Source organism: Zingiber officinale, chromosome 6A (genome assembly GCF_018446385.1).
Source record: "Zingiber officinale cultivar Zhangliang chromosome 6A, Zo_v1.1, whole genome shotgun sequence".
NCBI classification, from domain to species: Eukaryota; Viridiplantae; Streptophyta; class Magnoliopsida; order Zingiberales; family Zingiberaceae; genus Zingiber; species Zingiber officinale.
The window spans coordinates 138,907,634-138,928,815 of NC_055997.1; the positions used below are offsets into that span (position 1 = coordinate 138,907,634).

At 38.8% G+C, this 21,182-nt stretch overlaps 2 protein-coding genes across 2 annotated transcripts; both read left to right on the forward strand.

Annotated features, from left to right (window-relative positions):
- Window positions 1–2,622: 2,622 nt before the first annotated feature.
- On the forward strand, window positions 2,623–5,344 carry LOC121998314 (WAT1-related protein At3g56620-like). Its single transcript, XM_042553172.1, has 4 exons — window positions 2,623–2,663; window positions 3,078–3,190; window positions 4,881–5,060; window positions 5,147–5,344. The coding sequence occupies exons 2-4, from the start codon at window positions 3,132–3,134 to the stop codon at window positions 5,295–5,297; spliced, it is 390 nt and encodes a 129-aa protein (XP_042409106.1). The 5' UTR covers window positions 2,623–2,663; window positions 3,078–3,131; the 3' UTR covers window positions 5,298–5,344.
- A 13,280-nt stretch (window positions 5,345–18,624) lies between these two features.
- On the forward strand, window positions 18,625–20,397 carry LOC121995392. Its single transcript, XM_042549141.1, has one exon. It carries the CDS (start codon window positions 18,625–18,627, stop codon window positions 20,395–20,397), a length of 1,773 nt encoding a protein of 590 aa, XP_042405075.1.
- The last annotated feature ends 785 nt before the right edge of the window (window positions 20,398–21,182 follow it).

A 21,182-nucleotide genomic window follows, 5' to 3' on the forward strand; every position in this document is an offset into this window, starting at 1 on the left:
TAATTGGCAACCAATATGTTTTTTTTTCCTCAATTATTTTCTTAGAGAAGAAAAAACACAGAAGGGAGATTAAATTTTATTTTTTCAAAAAAAAAAAGATTTCACAGTAGTTAGAAGTGGAAGTACAATTTGTAAATAATAATAATTGAATATTTCCCACTAAGTAGGATGAATTATATGAATTCATCTATATTATTCAATTTTATTTTTTATTTTATCATCATATATAATTAAATAAATTTTTATCCTACCTAGAAGGATAATGTTTAATTGTTATTATTACTATTATTATTATTATTATTATTATTATATATTTAAATATATTTTATCTTATTTTATGATTATTGATCAAATCTTTTTTGGTACGTATTTATCATAATTTCACATTATCTAACCAGAGCATTCATTGATCATCTAAGTACATATTTAGATCATCTTAAATATATCTCTCGGAGTTTTTCCTCAATAGATACAACTCCGATTTTCTTTTTAATGCTCTCATTTTTTATTCTATCTATTCTCGTATATCCACACATCTATTTTAACATTCTCATCTCTATAACTCTCAGTTTTTGCTCATGTGCTCGAGTCATAGTTCAATATTCAACGTTATATACATAGCAAGTCTAATCCACCATTTTGTAGAACTTCCCTTTCAATTTTAGAGATACTTTACGATCACATAAAATATTTGAGGTCTCCTTTATTTCAATCAACCTATTTGTTTTTATGTAAGATATCTCTCAATCTCTTTATAGTTTTACAAAAATGATTTTAAATATTTAAATCTCTCTGTTTCAGATAATTCGTCATCTCTTATCTTAACAATTATCCCATTACGTCTAATATTATTAAACATAAATTTAATATATTATGTTTTTACTCTACTAAGTTTAAAACCTTTCAGTTTTAGTGTTTTGCGTTAAGATTCTAATTTAGTATTTACTCTTTTATGTGTCTCGTCTATCAAAACAATATCATCTGCAAACAAAATACACCATGATACTGTATTTTAGATCTATCTAGTGAGTTTGTTCATAATTAATATAAAAAAATAAAAGATTTTTTAACGAATGTAAGAGGCTTCTTCGCCTTCATCGAAAGAGATTTTTAATGCTTTTCATTTGTCTTGAATTAACAACCACGTATGTTGTAACCAAGTAAATTTCTTTGTCTATTCTTTCATTTTGTAGTTCTTTAATTTACTTGTTATAATTATACTGTTGCTACTAATTTGAGTTGAAAGTCGGGAAAGGTTTATTTTTTTAACAGGCAATTCACCCCCCTCTTGTCGGCCCACCTGAACCAACAAGTGGTATCAGAGCAAAGTCGCTTCAGAAAGAACTAGCCTCCACTGAAACAACAAAATAATGGTCGGTGCAAGCATTCATCCACCAAAGTTCGAGGGAGACTTCACGCAATAGAAATGTCAGATGGAGGTGTTTTTTTAAAAGAGACTTTGAGATCCTGTTAATTATAAAATATGATTTTGTAGCCCTCAAGGACCAACATAGAGATAGAAAGGAAGAGTGTTTACGGATGAAGAAAGAACAAGCTGACTTCGTGGCGAATGGTAAAATAGAGTTTCATCTGCTAAGCGTCCTTCCGCCCCAGGAGGTCAATCGAATCCGCAGCTACGAATCCGCCAAAGAGCTCTGGGAGAAATTCCTGGAACTCTATGAAGGTACTTCAGAAGCAAAGTTAGCAAGGCGAGACATCTCACTACAAGAAAAACCCTCATAGACATCGGTGGAACAACAACGGTTTTAAGCAAAAACCGATGTCTTTGAGTATTTTACACCAGTTTTTCCAAAAATCGATGTCTATGAGCGCAGATTTTCGCTAATAGACATTGGTTTTTTTAGCCGATGTCTATGAGCGCTTTTTTTTCATTAATAGACATCGATTTTAACCGCGGTTTTTAAAACCCGGTGTCTATGAACCAAAATTCTGGCGGACTTTCTTAGCACGCTCTCTTTTGGGCTTCTCCTCGCGAAACCCTAATCCTCCGCATCCTCCTTTTAGGGATGCGCTCTAGGGGCTTTTGGGGCTACATGTCGCCGCGGATCGGGCTGACGCGGGGTTGGAGCTTCTTCGGCCGATCCCCCTTCCCCGTGGCCTTCCTCCTCGGCTCTATAACTGCATCCGGGCTCGTCGTCGTCGTCTTCTACTAGTTCATCGTCTCTGCATCTCAACGCACCCCCGATCCGGCCCTCGTCAGGTGCCGTCCGGGCAGCGAGGGCTCCTAGTCCATCGGGGTCTTCTACGAAAAGAGCCCCTTCTCGATTTCCCCCATCGAATTGGTACGTAAGGAAGCTCGTCTATGTCTAGAAGCCGGTGTCTTGTTCGAGCTTGCGGTTATGATGGCTTTTCTTTCCTACAGCATGGGAGCAGCATGGGTCAACTCCTCCCATGGGGTATGTTCTTAGTTCTCGTCTTCCTCCCCAATTTTTAACTCTAGTGGACTGTCCGTTGCTGTGTGGATCTGGCGAGGAGAAATCGAGAGATGCGGTTCGTGGATTCATCAGTTTCGCTTCTCGCCACTTGCGGCAGCAACACCGTCAAGCTCTTCGACGTCACGGTGGAAGCCGGTGATCCCTGCACCCTCAGCTACATGCCTTCCCCCGGATCTCAAATCAACTCCGTCAAGTGGAACCACACCAGTAAAAACGCTTTCCCGCCTCGTTTTATATCGCACTATCTGTTTGCTTCCTCTTTGCTGTGCATTTCTGTTATGCTTGTGTCGGAGGGTTTTGTTTGCTCGATTTTAGCCTCTTTTTTTCCCCCCGATAGTTTGGGATGCGTTACTCTCTGAAGCAAAATTACTAGGAAACTGCGTATCTACATTTTTTACTTCTCTTGGAAATTTGTTGCTTTGCCTTGGATCTACACTATTCGAATTGTATAAGGGCATGTTTCATCCTTGCCTAGTGCCGTCAGAATTTAATTTTCCCTTGACTCATCATTCAAGTTTATTTTGTATCTTGTATAACTTAGTTAATTTTGTTAATCCAGCGGATGGTGGCTGACTTTTACGATGGAAAAATCTTACTAAAGTTTAATCTTTGTTCGTGCAGACCTAGTGGTTGCTAGTGTTGGTGACGATAAAAAGATATCACTTTGGAATAAAAATGGCCAAAGTATGGGATCCTTTCCTTCTCACGGCAGCGACCTTGCTGATGACATTGAGGTAGCTCATTGTTTGCTCATTAATTTGTCCTATTGTGATCAATACATCTGGTTTTCTGCAAATTTACAGATGCCCGGATGCCATTCAAATCATTGCCTGCATTTTTTTCCCCTTTGTCTCTCTGTCTCTCTGGTTTACATCTTGTCTTCAGTTCAACCACTGTTAATGATTATTCTAGAATGACCTGTGTGTCTCTGGTTTACATCTCTGATTCAATTCAATAATTGTTAGTGAATTGATTTCTACTAGATGATTGCTCTGCAACCACAGTATGTCTTTTCTGTAAGTCTTATGCATGTCTCACCTTGGGTGTTGTTTCCCACAGTTCTAAAACACAACTGATTTACTTGATGTATTCATGAGAAGGAAAAATACAACTAAGTTCTAAGGCAATTGATGCTTCTGTTAAAGTTGCAAAAGAATTACTAAAATTTGATGATGTTCTTGGCAGACTAATAGCAGGTGTGAACAATTTGAATACCACTGCTTTATATGTTAATAAATTTGAAGAAATATAACCATGGCTGGCTATACATAGTATAATCTCATCTTTTGCTATTTGATGTTTTCCTTCAAATATGTCCTAAGCATTTATTTATTTCGGCTTTATATTATTTGTTTCATGGTAAATTAATCTTCTTGTCCATCTTCAAACTCTTGACATGTTTGCAGAGTGACTAAAAGTCTTGAAAAGAACACCATATGCACCATCAATCCTAGAGGTAATTTACATCTTCTCATGTTGATTAAGCGAAAACATTCAATTGTTCATATTTTTTGAATTTCTCTATCAGATCCATATTCAATAGTGAGCAGAGATGGCTAACAAGAATTAGACGATGATCAGACTTTTTTAGTTCACAAGTTAACTAAAAACAACTATTTTAAGTGAACTTCTTTCTTAAAATGCAGAGCTTGGTTTCCTTGGAAATCATGTTCCTTCTTGAACCATATTCAATTTGGGCTTGTTTTCTTTCCTCACTTTCTTGGGAGCAGCTGTCATGATCTAAGGCCTTCATCAAAAAATGGTTCAGCATCAAAATCAAAGTTCAGGAGAGCCATGTCGACGAGATTGATAGCAAAGGTATGCCTGGTTTCTTCTTCTTGTTCAATTCCAGAAACCCTAGTCGACGAGAATAAAGTGCACTTGTTTGCCTGCTTTTCTCCCTAGTCGTCTTCATCTTGTCGACGAGATGATTTATTTGTCTGTTTGCTGGAGAAAATGATACAACAGATAGAGGAGTCTAATGTAGCTTGTTGGCACTTGTTTGCCTGCTTTTCTCTCATCTTTTTTCTATTCCTAGATTTCAAAGCATTTGTCTATCTTAGACTTGTTTGTTTGACAGAATCAATATGATTTTCTTCCTTTATAAAGAACCAAGGACAATAAAAATTGTCACAAACAATTTGGTGAGGAGATCATGGCCTCTGTGAAAGCATGTGCTCCATACTTCTATATGATTGTGTCCCAGTGCACGTATGCTGGATCCAGCATCCTTGACAAGCTTGCATTAGGACAAGGACTAAGTGCACTTGTCTTCGTAGTGTACAGGCACCTTATTGCCATGCTCATCTTGGCTCCTCTTGCTTATGTGCTCGAAAGGTTCAAGGAGCATGTCTCATTAGAATTGTTGAGAATAAGATATATGACTACAAATTGAATGTTTTTAAACTCATCTCATGGTTGTAGGAATCGAAGACCCAGCTTCTCATTTGGTGTCATGCTAAAAATATTCATTCTTGCTATGTTGGGTATAACAATTCAGCAAAATGTATACTACGTTGGACTCCATCTCATTTCTCCAACTATTGCCAGTGCCTTGGGCAATGTCATTCCTGCTTTTACTTTCTTATTGGCAATTGTACTGAGGTTGATTCAGATATTAATTCCAAGTAATTTTACAGTGAATTTAGTTCATTCAAATATCATTCTATATTTGGTCTTTTTTTGCTCAGGATGGAAAAGCTCAACTTGAAGACTGTAAGAGGGAGGGCCAAGCTTGCAGGGGCCATCTTCTGCATCACTGGTGCCCTGATCTTCACATTTTGGAAAGGTCATTTTGTTGGGGGCCTTTGTTACTTCACCTATGATCCAACTTCATTTTGAAAGTCCTGAGAAAGGCGATGCCTGGCTTAAAGGCTCTGCTCTTATGCTATTCGGCTATTTTGCATGCAGTGTATCGCTTGTTCTTCAGGTATTAAGTCAATGGTGTCCCTTGTGTTGTCACTTCCCTTTTAATTATTACGTTATGTTAATCATGAGTATTCTCAGGCATCCATCTGTGAGATCTACCCAGCCAAACTCACCATGAACGCCGTGATGTGCTTCTTCGCAGCACTGCAATCTTCTGCACTTTCCCTCATCTTTGAAAGGAATGCCTCGTCATGGAGAATGTTTCCGCTATTTACTCATCTTATTTTGTGCATTGTATTTGTTTGGGTAAGTTAAAGTTGATTAAGAAAATCATTAGATGCAATAATAGAAATTCCTTGATATGTGTGCATAATAACTAGTGTCAAAGGCCAAAAAAGTTTTGCAAAATGTTGGCCATCTTCTTCCACTTCATTCTACCACTTTTTCATCTCCAACTCCTCATTACTCTACTGTTTGAAGTTGCCAACCTCCTGTTAAATCTGCCTTCTTTGGCCAATGATCTGTTACAATGAATCAAAATTTAGTAATTCAAATGTCAAGCTAGGATAAGTTAAGTTGTATCTTTCTGATTCTTAGTTAAAAAGACTGGCAATTGTACATATATTTCCTTTAACTTGATTAATTATTTCTTTTTAGTGATCACCATCTTATGAGTTTGTCACTAAATTGACCAATTTGAATGGAAAACTACTATGGAGAACTAACTTTATGCCTTCCTAGAATTTTATCAACTTTGTGCTAACGCTTTTATCTCATTTGTAGAATTATTGCATCTCCCTTACTCTTTGTAAAATTTTATTTACTCTCTTCCTTCATAAGTTAGTTTAGGTGGTATGTCTTTCACAGTGATTCTTTTATTCACTTTCTGTACATATTTAATTTTTATAATCTGTACAGTAAGCACAACATGATTTGCTGAAAATTAATATTTTTTATACTTGTCTACCCTGCCAGAACTTTGATAGAAACCATGGAATTACAACATTGCTAAAGGCAATACATTGGGTTGTGAAAATTGACAGATGAATATCTGGTGCATTGATATATCTTTCTTAATTTTTCTGCTGTAGATTTCGAATATTATAGGATAGGAGCTGAACATACATTTTAGCATTTTGAACCATTATCATGCCTAGTAAGTTGTTGTATGATGTTGTCGGTTCTTATCAATCTGTACACTTGAATTAAAAGGAGCAAATTATCTATGTTATATTCTAAGCAGCATATACTAAGTGTCATATATGAAAGTTTTAGATTCTATGTTATATTCGTTATCTTCCCCAGCAGTCTTTAAAAACTCAGTATTCTATTTTATTTGATACATGTACACATTTGTTTTAGTTATTTGACATATGGTGGATTTATGTGTTTTTACAGTTTACAAATCTCAAGTACTCCAGAGTTGAAATTGATGAAGTGCGGTTCGAGTGGGCTGAATGCATGCTAGATTACATTTGAAGTGCGGTTCTACCTTGATGTGTTAAAAGAATGTTCTACCTTGATTTTGATATCTATTAGCTATCTTTTGATGTAAAAAGAATGTTTGGGTATTTTATGGATATTGTTGTAAGAAGATTATTTATATAATTTGTGAATATTTGTGTATTTTATGGATATTATTGAATGAAGAATATTTGTATAATTTGTGAATATTTGTGTGTGTTTTTTTTGTTATTGTCGGTTTTTCATTGTTTCGGAAATCAAATTTGTGCTGTTAAAAAATATACATATTACATCGGTTTTCCACCGCTGCAAAACCGGTGTTATTAACTAATATTACATCGGTCAATTACCGCTGCCAAAACTGGTGTTATTAACATACAATATTACATTGGTTTTACACCATTGATGAAACGGTGTCGTTAAGTGATACTATACCGGTTAATAACTGATTCGAAGACCAGTGTCGTTAAGTGATACTACACCGGTTTTAACCCGATGTCTAAAATGACAGACTTTTAACATCGGTCGAAAATGAAATAGACACCGGTGGAAAACCGATGTCTATGAAGGTTTTTGTTGTAGTGTCCTTTGAGCCCAGCTAACAAACCTGTGGATGAACCATGGAGAAAAGGTAGTGCAACTCTAAGCACGGATCAAAGAACTCATCACTCATCTCAACAATCTCGGAGAATCGATAATGAACCGAGATTCAATCTGGTACGTGCTTAACACCTTCCCGAGAACTCCAGAATGATTATACTTAGTAGATGCATACTACATCTCTAAGGACTTCAAGGTAAGTACACTAGAGAATTTATTTTCTACTTTTGAACTTCACAAAACTCGATGTGCAGATCCTAAAGAAATCGAAAATCAAACAACAATCTTATCTTGAAAGCCAAGAAGGAAGATCCAGACTCCGAAGCATCAATCGATGAAGACGAAGCAGCCCTAATGGTAGGAAAATTTAATAAATTTATTAAATCTAATAAATTTAATAAGTCACAGGTAAAGAAATAAACTCAGAGCAAAAGGAAGGTTCGGTGTTACAACTGCAACGAAGAAGGACACATCAAGGATGACTGCCCTAAATTAAAGAAGAAGGAGAAAGACAAGGGCAACAAACCAAAGCACAAGAACTTGAAAGCCACATGGCATGAATCATCATCCTCCAAATCCGAAATCGAAGCCTACGCCAGACTAGCCCTAATGGTAGACCATCAAAAAGAAGATGAAACTAGCTCAGAGATAAACATCAATGAAAAGGGAGGATCATCAGAGGAAAGTTGCGATAAAGTAGGAGCATCAGAATACGAGGTAAGTCAAGTACGTGCCTTATCTCCTAAAAATAAATTTATTAAGATCCTTTCTAAGGATTTAGTAAAATTAGAAAAAGGAAAATATAGATTTGAAAAGACAATTAGCTAATGCATGCCCCATAGATTTGTTTGATAATTTAAAATTAGAAAATGATAAATTAAAAATATAAATCGAAAGTTTAAAAAATGAACATGCATGTTTGAAATTGAATAAGTCTCAAAAATTAAAATTTAGAAGTATTGTAGGGGATTGGTGGCTGACTAGAATGAAGGTTGAATAGCTAGATCACCCCCAATTCCCTTTCTTCTCTACACGGTTAGTTTGCATAAGCGGAAATACAAAAACCAAAGCAATGAAAGCAAACAAGAATACAAACGCTAACATGATTTCTTTACGTGGTTCAGAGATTGCTTGCTCCTACTCCACGGCGTGTCCTTGAGGTGGACAAACCCTTGATCCTTTGGTGGATCAGTCTCCGACAATCTTTGGCTAGAGCTTTCTCCTTCTTGGTGGTAACCTCTTACAAAGCACTCTTCTTCTTTTACAAGATGGAGATTAAGAGTAGGAAGAAGAGTTTGGCTTGGAAGCTTTGGGCGATGAAAAAGGAGTGATTCAACAATAATCAGTAACCTCCTTTATGTCCTAAAGCTTCCTATAAATAAGAAGAGAGAGTTGATAATCATATCAACTCATTTCGGCATCAGTTGACTGACGCTTTCATTAGTCGACTGAAGCTACCGTTGGAGGTAGCCAATGACTACTTCAAAGTGCCAACGGTTTGCTAATGACTACTTACCAGTCGATTGGTAAAAGTATCATTCGACTGGTCACTGCTTGCTGAGCGAACAGAATACTTTTTGTTGGTGCAGCGGAGACCGGCAAGAGGGGGGTAAATTGCTGAAAAAAAAAATAAAAATACCCTCCTCGGATTTCAACTCAGAAATAAGTGCAGCAATAAAAATAACTAGCAACTATATAAAATTAAAGACAGAAATAAAACGGGAGACCGAGGTTTAACCTAGTTACAACCAAGGAGGTTGTTAATCCAGGACAATCGAAGATCGCACTAGCAGAGTCTCCTTCACTGTAGGCGAAGAAGCCTTTTTACACACTTAATGAACTCACAAGTTGCTAGGAATTGAAAGCTTGAATGAATGATAAATTCCTAGCTCCAGGGGCCTTTTTATAGCTCCTGGAAAGTCTATCCCGAGGGTCCAAGGCGCCTCCAACAAGATTCAAGGCGCCTCCAGCTCGGTCAGCGGATAAAACTTTATCCGCACGCAAACGGTCAAAACTGGCCTGTTGAAGGCGCCTTCAATTGGTTTTCTAACTTTTTGTTGTGATGCCTTTAATTTTCACCTCTTTGACTTCTTCCTTAGACTTCCTTGGTTATTTCTTTTCTTTTTAATTCTTCCTTCTAGTCATTTCTGAAAAGTTTATTTGAGCTTGGCCAAAATGTTCTTTATCTTTCTGGATCTTAATCTCATACCGGAGTACTCTTCCACAGCTTTCTCGTCCTTCGGACGCACCGAGCCCGTCGGCTCCCTTCCCGTGCCGTCCTTCTCGCTAGCTGCGTCTTCCGCTCGACTTCCTGTGTTCCTAAGCTCCTGCACACTCAGACACAGGGATCAAATATAGCAGGACTTAACTAACTTGGTTGATCACATCAAAACTACCACGGGGTCCAACAATCTCCCCCTTTTTGATGTGCACCAACCCAAGTTCAAGTTAGGGTAAAAATAGACATAAAGAGTAATTTTTAAAGAAAAAATTACTAAACTAACAAGTTAAGCATAATTTCTGCAATTAGTAAAATTGCAACACCTTTTTTTTTTATAAAAATAATAACAGAAATTTTAAATTTTTCTAACTCCCCCTAAACTTGTACTTTTCTCTCCCCCTTTGATCACAGCAAAAATGGGGTTTTAAGTAAAATATATTCAAGTAAGATTAAATCTTTGGAAAAAAAATGAATTTTTGAAAAAAAATTCGAAGTTAAATTGAATTTTCCAAAAAAACTTCTAAGTAAAAAAAATCCTAAGTGAAAATTTTAAATGTTCCCAAAAAAAGTTAAGTCATATGAAGTTTTTCAGAAAAAAAAAAATTCTAACCAAAAATAAGTTAGAATTTTTCAAGAGAAAATTTCTAAGATTTTTTTTTGTTTGTTTTAATAAATATTTGATAAACTTTCAAAGCATTATTTAATTCTTGTTTAATGCTTTTTCAGAAAGTTAATTAAACATTTTCTTTCAATATTTTAGCTTCCAGGTCGTGGTGAGGCACTAGGCCTTCTTGGTTATTGGAGCAACAACTACTTCCTTAGACAAAGCTTCCATAAAGAATTTCAATGTTTAATTTTCTCACTGTAAGCTTTTAATTTTTGAAAGATTAATTAAGCACAGATTTTGGAACCCAATAGAAGTTCCTTCCTACATGATTATTCAAAAATCTAGGGGGTACATAGTTTCTTGGTATTTTCCTAAGTTGCCCTTGGTGCTTCCTTATATACCAATTTAATTTACCATAAATTCCAATTTTTGACTTCGGAAATTTCTTTAAGCATGCATCATTTTTTTAATTTTTCAATTTCTAGTTTTAAATTTTCATTTTCTGATTTCATACTATCGTACATTTCAAGTGGACATGCTTTTGCTAATTTCTTTTTTAATTCTTTATTTTCTTTTTCTAATTCGAATAAATCTTTAGAAAGCGATTTAATAAATCGAAATGACTCAGACGGGGTTAGATTGCGTACCTTACTTACTTGATCAAGTGACGCTCCCTTTCACTGCTGCTTTCTTCTGACGTTCCTCCCCCTTCGTCGATGCTCATATCTGAGCTGGACGTTTCTTCTTGCTGATGGTTGGCCATCAGTGCTAGTCCCGAGAATTCTTCGACTTCCGATTCGGAGGATGACGAATCATCCCACGTTGCCTTTAGGTTCTTGTTTTTGGAGGGTTCTGGCTTCTTGTATTTTGGCTTTTCTCTTTCTTTCTCCTTTCTCTTTAGCTTTGGGCAGTCATCTTTGATGTGCCCCTCTTCGTTGCAGTTGTAACAGCGAACCGTCCTCTTCTTTCGATGATGCCTCTGTGATTTAAATTTGTTAGTAGTAAAAAACTTATTGAAGCGTCTTACCAGTAGTGCCACTTCGGATTCGTCGACTGAGGCTTCGGAGTCAGAACTGTTCAACTTTGCCTTTAAGGCAATGTTCTGACTTGTCTTCTCTGCTCCGTTGGATTCTGAAACTCGAGATTCGTGAAGTTCAAAAGTGGCAAATAATTGTTCTAAAGTACTTACCTCGAGGTCCTTAGAGATGTAATACGCATCTACTAAGGAGGCCCACTCCGGAGTTCTCGGGAAGGCATTGAGCGCGTATCGGATGGAATCCCGGTTGGTTACCTCTTCTCCAAGGTTCGTTAGTTGCGTTATTAGCTCCTTGATTCTCGCTTGGAGTTGCGCTACCTTCTCGCCTTGGTTCATCCGTAGGTTCGTTAACTGGTTTCGGAGGATGTCGCGCTTCGCTAGCTTCGCTTCGGAAGTACCTTCGTGTAGCTCCAGGAATTTTTCCCAGAGATCTTTCGCTGAGTCGTAGCTTCCGATCCGATTTACTTCTTGTGGTGGCAGCACACTGAGCAGGTGGAACTCCGCCTTTCCGTTGGCGACAAAATCGGCTTGCTCCTTCTTTCTCAATGTGTTTTCTTCTTTGTCTTTCGGCGCTGCAAAACTATATTTCATTATAATAAGAATATCAAAATCCGTTTTAAAAAATACCTCCATTTTGCGCTTCCATGTGGCAAAGTCTCCGTCGAACTTCGGGGGATGGATGTTCGCTCCGACCATCGTCTTGATCGTAATGCTTCAGTTGGCGGTTAGTCCTTCTGAGGCGATCAGGCTCTGATACCACTTGTTGGTGCAGCGGAGACCGGCAAGAGGGGGGTAAATTGCTGGAAAAAAAATAAAAATACCCTCCTCAGATTTCAACTTAGAAATAAGTGCAGCAATAAAAATAACTAGCAACTATATAAAATTAAAGATAGAAATAAAACGGGAGACCGAGGTTTAACCTGGTTACAACCAAGGAGGTTGTTAATCCAGGACAATCGAAGATCGCACTAGCAGAGTCTCCTTCACTATAGGCGGAGAAGCCTTTTTACACACTTAATGAACTCATAAGTTGCTAGGAATTGAAAGCTTGAATGAATGATAAATTCCTAGCTCCAGAGGCCTTTTTATAGCTCCTGGAAAGTCTATCCCGAGGGTTCAAGGCGCCTCCAACAAGATTCAAGGCGCCTCCAGCTCGGTTAGCGGATAAAACTTTATCCGCACGCAAACGGTCAAAACTGGCCTGTTGAAGGCGCCTTCAACAGGCTTGAAGGCGCCTTCAAGGGCGCCTTCTAGCTTGTTTAAGGCGCCTTCAAGTTACAGTAACTTCTGCTACAGTAACTTCCTGCTACAGTAATTTCCAGCCTCTTTTAACTCCTTTTCTTCTTCGCTTTGGCTTCCGAAGCTCCGTTCTTTTGGGTGATTGCGGCCAACCGGAATAGGGCTCACCCGAACCCAATTCCCGGCCTTCTCCTCGAGCAGCCTTCCGTCCCGGCTTAACGTCCCTCGAACACCGCGCACGCTCTTCACGCCCACCGGAGTACTCTTCCGCAGCTTTCTCGTCCTTCGGACGCACCGAGTCCGTCGGTTCCCTTCCCGTGCCATCCTTCTCGCTAACTGCGTCTTCCGCTCGACTGCCTGTGTTCCTAAGCTCCTGCACACTCAGACATAGGGATCAAATACAGCAGGACCTAACTAACTTGGTTGATCACATCAAAACTACCACGGGGTCCAACACTTTTGTTCACTCCCAGTCGATTGCATAGTCGACTAGACCAGCCGACTTCACTTCCAGCAGTCGACTAGTCCCGGTTACACCCTCACACTCATCCTCTCTGGAGTTGCCCTTGAAGCTCTCTTCCTCGGCCTTCGTCCTTCAGATGCACCTAAGCCCGTGGCTCCTCTCCGTGCCATCCTTCACATTGCCTTGAAGTCCGCTTCCTTTGGCTTCACTCTGTTCCTCCTCGTCCGCGATCCCTCGGATGCACCATCCTTCACCAATCTAATGGACCCGAGCCATAGGATGAGCTTCCCAAGCTTAGCCGTACCAAGCTCCTCATGTGTGTCTCACCAAGTCCTGCATGACTTAAACACATATCAAAATAATATGAAAGTCTAACTTAAACTTTTTGACACACACATCAAAACCATGATTGTACCGATCAAACTTAGGTCGATTGCACCAACAATCTCTTTCTTTTTTATGTGTGACAATATGTTTAAGTTAGGTATAAATAATAACTTTAAAAATTACTAGCATAAATGTAAACATGAAGCATAAATCCAAGTTCCCCCTTAACATATGCTATATCACTTAATTTTCAAGTTTTGCACAATTTCTAACTTAAACCTACTCATTTCTCTCCCTTTGACACCATCAAAAAGATTGTACCAAACAATCATGCATACCATGGCATCTAATGTAGACTAATTGAACCACAACCAGCTCTTGACAGTGCTAGAAAGTAGTTACCAGTCGACTGCCATCTATTGCAGTTGACTAACACATTGTCAATCTGAATTTCAGCCTTCTGAAATTAACTTCAGAAATGCATAGAAAATTCCAAAAAATTTACAAAATTATGAAATTTTGAAGACATATTTCTTATAATGTTATTTAACAAAGAAAAATATGTTTCCATGAAAATTCATCATATTTTTGAAGTTTTGATAAAATTCAAACACCTTGTAAATCACTCAACTTTGTATCAATTTGAAAACTTGTTTTGAATTCATATGTTTCAAAATAACTATACTACAGTAAGTAAAACATAGAATTATTTTCAAAACATTTAAAATGCCCAACTATAATCTATGGGCAAAATGTCCATTAATTAAACATTTGCTTTCCCCATGGTTGACTTATGATTACTAAAAATTGATACATTTCATAACTCATCAAAATGTCATAAGTATAAGTGAATTATTTGCATCATCCTATCATCTCACATCTATGTTTAGAAAATAATGCAAGTTATTGTGAGATGAAATAAATGTAACCTCTACTAAGCCCTCTTTATCATGAATTTCTATCAAGGCTAAGTGTTCCCCCTTAAGGTCTCAAGTCAACCATTTATATAAAAAAAAATGGAATTATGACTTCCGTGGTTGACTTGACCCAAAATCCTCTAACCCTTGAGGATTGATTTTGGTACCCAATAAAGATTCTTTTTAATAGAGTTTACCAAATACTCATTGGGAATCCATTTTCTATCTATTATTTTTGTCTTGGGTTGTCCCCTAGTAATTAGACAATGATAGGCTTTTTCATTGTTGAATTCCTTATACCCTAAACCCTTTTTGTTGAAACTTGCCCTTTGGCTCCCAATAATCATGTTTAGGGTATTTGAGCCAATTTTAAATTTTTTAAGGGCTTTGGTAAGGTGTTCTACCTTTTCCCTTAACACCTTATTTTCTTCTTCTAAACATGAATCATTTGAATTTGTAGAAGAAGCATGCATATCATTATCCTTAGAACAAATGGATTCTAATTTTTCTTCAAGGTAAATAATATCAATTTTCAAGGACTTATTTTTCTTTTTTTGCCTTGAACAAATCCTCATTTGAACTTTTGATCATCTTAATTAAAATAGGGGGAGGAAGATTGTGTTGGAACCCCAGGTTGTTTTGATATGAACAAACAAGTTAAGTTAGGTCCTGTGGTGTTTTGACTATGTGTCTAAGTGTGCAGGAACTTAGGAGCACAGGAAGTCAAGCGAAAGACGCAACTAGCGAAAAGGACGGCATGAGCGAGAGCTGACGGGCTCGGTGCGTCCGAGGGATGAGGTGTTGTGGAAGAGTACACCAGTGGACGAGAAGGGGGTGTGCGGTGTTTTCGAGGGACGAGAAGTCAGAGCGGAAGATTGCTCGAGGAGCAAGAGACGCAACCAGCGAGAAGGTCAGCACGGGAGAGAGCCAACAAGCTCAGTGCGTCCGAGGGATGAAGAGCTGCGGATGAGTATGCTGGCGGACGAGAAGGATGCACACGACGATTCCGAGGGATGAGAAGGTGGAGCGGAAGCTTGCTCGAGAAGGCCAGAAGTTGGATTTGGGTGAGCCCTATTCTGAATGGTCGAGATCATCCAAGTAAGCGAAGCCGAAGCGGAAGACCCGAACCAAAGTGAGCTAAACCGGAGTAGAAGGTTCAGACTGAAAAAGTCAACGGGGGTGACTTTGAGGTCCGAGCCCCCGGATCAATTCCGGGCGCCCGGAATGTGACTTTGATCGGATCACGTTTGACTACGATCCGTTGCAAAGGGGATAAAACTTTATCCCCCTCCAGGCGCATAGAACTCTTCCAGGTGCCCCGACCAAGGCTATAAAACTTAAATAACCACAAGTAATTTGATATTCAACACTTGTACACTTCTCTTGTTTAGTTTAGCTTCTCATTTTCTGTGCTTGAATGCTGTAAGAAGCTTCTCCACCTGAAGGAGATCTTTATTGCGCTTCAACTTCCTTGGATTAACAACATCCCCGATTGTAACCAAGTAAATCTTGTGAGCCTAGTCTTTTTGTTTATTTAATTATTTATGCAAGTGTTTGTTTAATGTTATAAGTTTGAGAAGGGTATCTCTTTTAATTTGTGCAGGGCTATTCAACCCCCCTTCTAGCCGGCCAACTGGGGACCAACAGATTGTATACCTCACTTACCGAGAAGTTCGAATCCGAAGTTTGACCTCCCCCTTCACTTGAGCTCCCTTCTTCTTCTTCACTTGAGCTCTTTCCTTCTTCATTTTCATATGAGGTGGAGGCTATGTCATCAATTCCCATTAGAGCAAAATGGGAAATATGATGTTCTTCTTCCTCCAATGAAGATAGATCATCCCATGTTGTCTTTAGGTTTTTAACCTTCTTCCCCTTTTCTTTTGTCTTCTTCTTCTCTGCCTTCTTCTTTTCTTCTTTCTTCTTCAAGAGGGGGCATTCATCCCTCATGTGCCCTTCTCCTTGGCAATTGTAGCAAATGACTCTCCTTGTTCTACTTTTGCTTCTTGAGATTTTCCTAGCATGAGATTTGTTAGTTGAAAACTTTTTAAATGTCTTTCTCATTTTCCATACCATATATGCCTCTTGATCGCCATCCATTGAGGCGCTTGATTCTTCAGAGTCTGAGGATGGTGGGGATGAAAACTTCTTCTTCTTACCCTTTCCCTTGATTGCCACAAGGGCTACTCCTCTTGATCTATGAGCTTCTCCATCTAACCCTTCAACCCGAGTCTCATGAAGCTCTATGGTTGAGAATAACTCATCTAAAGTGCACTTCTCTAGATCCTTTGAGATGTAGAACGAGTCTATTATTAACATCCAATTTGTGGTTCTTGGGAAGGCATTGAGGGCTTTCATCATCATGTCTCGATTTGGAAGTGACTTACCTACACTTGTTAGTCCGTTAATAATTTCCTTAATTCTAGAATATAAAATTGGTACCTTTTCTCCTTTCTCAAGCTTGATGTTGTTGAGTTGAGATCGGAGAAGGTCTCTTTTTTCCAATTTTGCTTCCGATGTCCATTCATGAAGCTCCACTAGCTTTTCCCACAAGTCTTTGGCGCTTGTATAGTTTCCAATCCTTGTTACTTCTTATTGGGGAAGAACACTTAGAAGATGATGCAATGCTCTTGAGTTTGCTATGTGTTCTTCTCTTTGCTTCTTGTTCCACCTTATTTTCTCAATTAACTTATTGTCTTGGTCCCTAGTCATCTCAAAATCATTTTATATAATTAGCATTATATCGAAATCGGTTTCAAAGAATACCTCCATCCTCTTCTTCCACCAAGAGAAGTCTCTTTCAAATTTGAGTGGATGGATGCTTGAACCGGCCATTTTAATGAAGTGCTCTTCTCGGCGATTAGTCCGTTGAAGGGCGTCCCCGCTCTGATACCACTTGTAGGGGATCGGTGGTTGGCTAGAAGGGGGGTTGAATAGCTAGGTCACCCCCAATTCCCTTTCTTCTCTACACAGTTAGTTTGCACAAGCGAAAATACAAAAACCAAAGCAATGAAGGTAAACAAGAATACAAACGCTAACACGATTCCTTTACGTGGTTTGGAGATTACTTGCTCCTACTCCATGACATGTCCTTGAGGTGAACTAACCCTTGATCCTTCGGTGGATCAATCCTCGGCAATCTCCGGCTAGAGCTTTCTCCTTCTTGATGGAGCAAATCTCTTACAAAGCACTGATAACTCGTATTTTGTGATTAAATGTTTATCATTCTTTTAGGTGTTTTAATTAGTTCGTGCGAATATTTGCAAGTATTTCGCAGGTTTCATAAATATGGTTGGTTTATTACTTGGTTGCAAATATCTGCTAAATTAATGGTATTAGTACTAATTTGGTGTTATTGAATGATGTAGGAAGCTAAGGATTAAGTGGAGGGATGTTTGGTCACACAAGTAACCAACGGATGGATGGATGCAGCTTAAGCCTCATGTTTTGTGTGTGGTCAGATGTGTTGCTGGGAAGGTGGTATTAAACCTTGCAACAACAACTAATAGAGGACCTTTTTCGACACCAGAAGCCCTAGCAGCCGCTTCCATCTCCTCCACACCACCGTCTTCCTCGGATTCAAGGAAGAACCGCCTCATCAAGGCATACCGGCAAGCGTCCTTCAGTCCACCATCATTCACCTCCTCCTACGGATTCGAGGAGGAGTTCTGCATCCGACGTCATATATTCGAGTTTAACCAGATCTGGCTGAGCTCGGATTGCAACTGGGTTTCTAGATTCAGGATTCTGACACACCTCACTCTTATCATCCGCCTTCGGAGTTTCAATTGAGACCCCGACAGACTCTTGCTACGATGTTTTCTTCATCTCCGAGCATATTCTGGTGGAATTGGTCATTTCTGTTTTATTATTTTTCTTGTTTGCATCTAGTGCTACTGCATCAGTTTCTCCTATATTAGATTTATGGTATTGTTTTGTTTGCATTAAGTTTGGCTTAATTAGTTTCGTTTGAACTTAGTTGTTTGTGTGTTGGAAATGTTCGTTGACAGATTTTATTTCTTTAAATCAGTAATAGATTCATTTCTTTAAGTAGTCTGCTAGTTGTTAATTAGCTGTGGACTTACGTGTCTTCCAAGTATAGGAGCATTTCAATTTGTAATGTAAAAATTTCAACCAACCTGAATAATTCATCTTAGAGTTAGCTTCCATCGCAATTTCTCTGGGAAACGATCCGTGTCTTTTGCTATACCTATACTATTAAAATTACAGTAGGGACGGAATTTAAGTTGGTATTGGAGTGTGAACCTTGCAACGACATGATCATTAATTATTGGTTTACAGTTTAGTATCAATTTTTGACGCCGTTGCCGGGGAAATTACGGTGTTGGTTAATTTTTAGATTTGCAATATATTCTGTGCAATTTTTGGTTGTTGAATTTATTGACTTGGTGAAACAGCAGCTAAATGTATGACCAGATCATCTACCAGTGAACTACTAGATTTTGATTCAGAAATTGATAGGACATTTCATATTTTGTTGAGAAATCAGAAGATAGCAAAAACAACTTCAACAAGTAGCTTCCCAGTGACTGAATTTAACATGGAGAACAAACAAACACTTAGGGAGTTGGCTGCACCAGATGTCTCTTATAACTCATTGTGCATTCAATATCCAGAGTTGGAGGTGGATTTTGAACTACGTTCAGGGCTCATTCATCTCCTTCCTAAATTTAATGGATTATCTGGTGAAGACCCTTCTAGGCACCTTCATGAATTTCATGCAGTCTGCTCTACCATGAAACCCCACGGTATTGGGGAGGAAGATATTTATCTGAGAGCTTTTCCATTTTCATTAGCAGGAGCAGCGAAGGATTGGTTGTACTCTAGAACTCCCGGTACGATTACATGTTGGGTGGATATGAAAAGATCATTTTTGGAAAAATTCTTTCCTGCTTCACGAGCAGGAGCTATAAGGCGAGCAATCTGTAGTGTCCAGCAACTTTCAGGGGAGACATTGTATGAGTATTGGGAACATTTTGAAAAGTTATGTTCTAGCTGTCTCCATCATCAAATCAGTGATCATTTGCTCATACAGTATTTCTATGAGGGACTCCTGCCCATGGATAGATGTATGATCGATGCAGCAAGTGGGGGAGCGTTGGTGAATAAAACACCTGCAGAGGCAAGAGAGATCATTTCTACTATGGCAGCCAATGCCCAACAGCTTGGGAATCGACAAGCATCTACTAAGGGAGTAAATGGAGCCCAGTTAACTAAGTTAGATGCTCAAGATATTAAGAATAGCTTGTTACAGGAGATGACTTCAGCATTCAGGCAGTTGGCACTTAGCCATTCACAGCAGCCCACAACCCAGGCAGTGCCAACAGCAATGATTTGTGGACTTTGTTTTTGTTCATCTCACACTACTGACATTTGCCCTTTGTTGCAGCAAGAGGGAATTTCTTTTGTTTCCGACCACGTGGCAGCAGCAAATAACTTTCAGCCCCGATCTCAATTTTACCAACAGCCATCTGGGAATAAACAGCCATACGATCCTTTTTCTACTACATATAATCCCGGATGGAGAGATCACCCTAATTTGAAATATGGGAATCCATATCAGCAGCAGCCATATTATCAGCAGCAGCCATATCAGCATCCATATCAGCAGCAGCCATATCAGCAACTATCTTCTTCATCCCAGAGGCCAGCAGTGTGTCCATCACTTCCTCAACTCCCTTACCGTCCATCACAACTTCAATTGCCCAAACCAGAACTTACCACACAAAAGCTGGAAGAGCTTATACAACAGATGCAGTTAATGACAAGTAATCAGCAGAACTTAGAGAGACAAATTGGGCAGATGGCGACAAGTATCACTCAACTGCAGTCACAGGGATCGGGCCAATTACCATCACAAATAGTGCCAAACCCAAAAGGAAATGTCAGTGCTATTACACTTCGAAGTGGGAAATCCACTGGGGAAGCAGAGCTCATACCATTAGCACCAGTTACGAATTCAGTAAGTTTGGAGCAGGAAACTGAACAATCTGGGCATTTACCTTTTCCGCAGAGATCTGTAGAAATTGGGAAAAAGGATGATCGGAAGGCAGAGGAACTACGAGAGTTAGTGGATACCTTCAGCAAAGTAGAAGTGAATATTCCATTACTAAAAGTCATTAAGCACATTCCGAAGTATGCAAAGTTTTTGAAAGACCTGTGTGTCATAAGAGAAAACTAAAGGGCAGCGAGCTAGTCAGCATGGGTAAGAATGTTTCAGCACTAATTCAGACGATGCCACAGAAATGCAAGGATCCAGGAATCTTTACGATACCTTGTGTTATTGGAGATAGTGACTTTGGAGATGCAATGTTGGATCTAGGAGCCTCAGTTAATGTTATGTCAAAGTCCATTTTTGAAGCACTTTGCATTGGACCTTTACAGACAACTGGAATAGTTATTCAGCTGGCCAACCGTAGTTTAGTTCATCCTGTTGGGGTGATAGAAGATGTCTTGGTGAAGGTAAAAGATTTAATTTTTCCAGCAGATTTTTATATTTTGGATATGGAGGGGAATGTCTCTCCGGGACAAGCACCATTAATTCTTGGAAGACCGTTTCTAAAAACTGCTAGGACTAAAATTGATGTACATGCCGGGACACTTACCATGGAGTTTGGCGATACAATCGTACAATTCAATATTCTAGATGCAATGAAATATCCATCAGAGGATCATTCACTCCTGAGCATTGATGTATTTGATGAGCTGGATTTTGAGATGCTAGGTGATGCTGCAGCAGAATTAACGAACATTTTTAAAGAGACCAGCTGTGCAGTAGATGAAATATCCTCCGATCTAGAGGATAATGGCAATGACTACAGTCTGGAAAATGGAGCTACTGTAGAATTCATGGCAGAGTTGTATTCAGAAAAGTCAGATTCAATAGTGGAACAGAAATCAAAATTGGAGTTGAAGCCCTTACCAGATCATCTCAAATATGCTTATTTGGAAGCTGGGAATCAGTTG

What these genes read in the sequence shown, in the direction of transcription:
- LOC121998314 (XM_042553172.1), top strand. Translation starts at nt 3,132, where the DNA reads ATGGCCAAAGTATGGGATCCTTTCCTTCTCACGGCAGCGACCTTGCTG. An exon ending in ACCTTGCTGATGACATTGAG is followed by an intron (nt 3,191 to 4,880) that starts GTAGCTCATTGT and finishes TCATGGTTGTAG; the next exon opens with GAATCGAAGACCCAGCTTCT. An exon ending in TTATTGGCAATTGTACTGAG is followed by an intron (nt 5,061 to 5,146) that starts GTTGATTCAGAT and finishes TTTTTTGCTCAG; the next exon opens with GATGGAAAAGCTCAACTTGA.
- LOC121995392 (XM_042549141.1), top strand. Translation starts at nt 18,625, where the DNA reads ATGACCAGATCATCTACCAGTGAACTACTAGATTTTGATTCAGAAATT.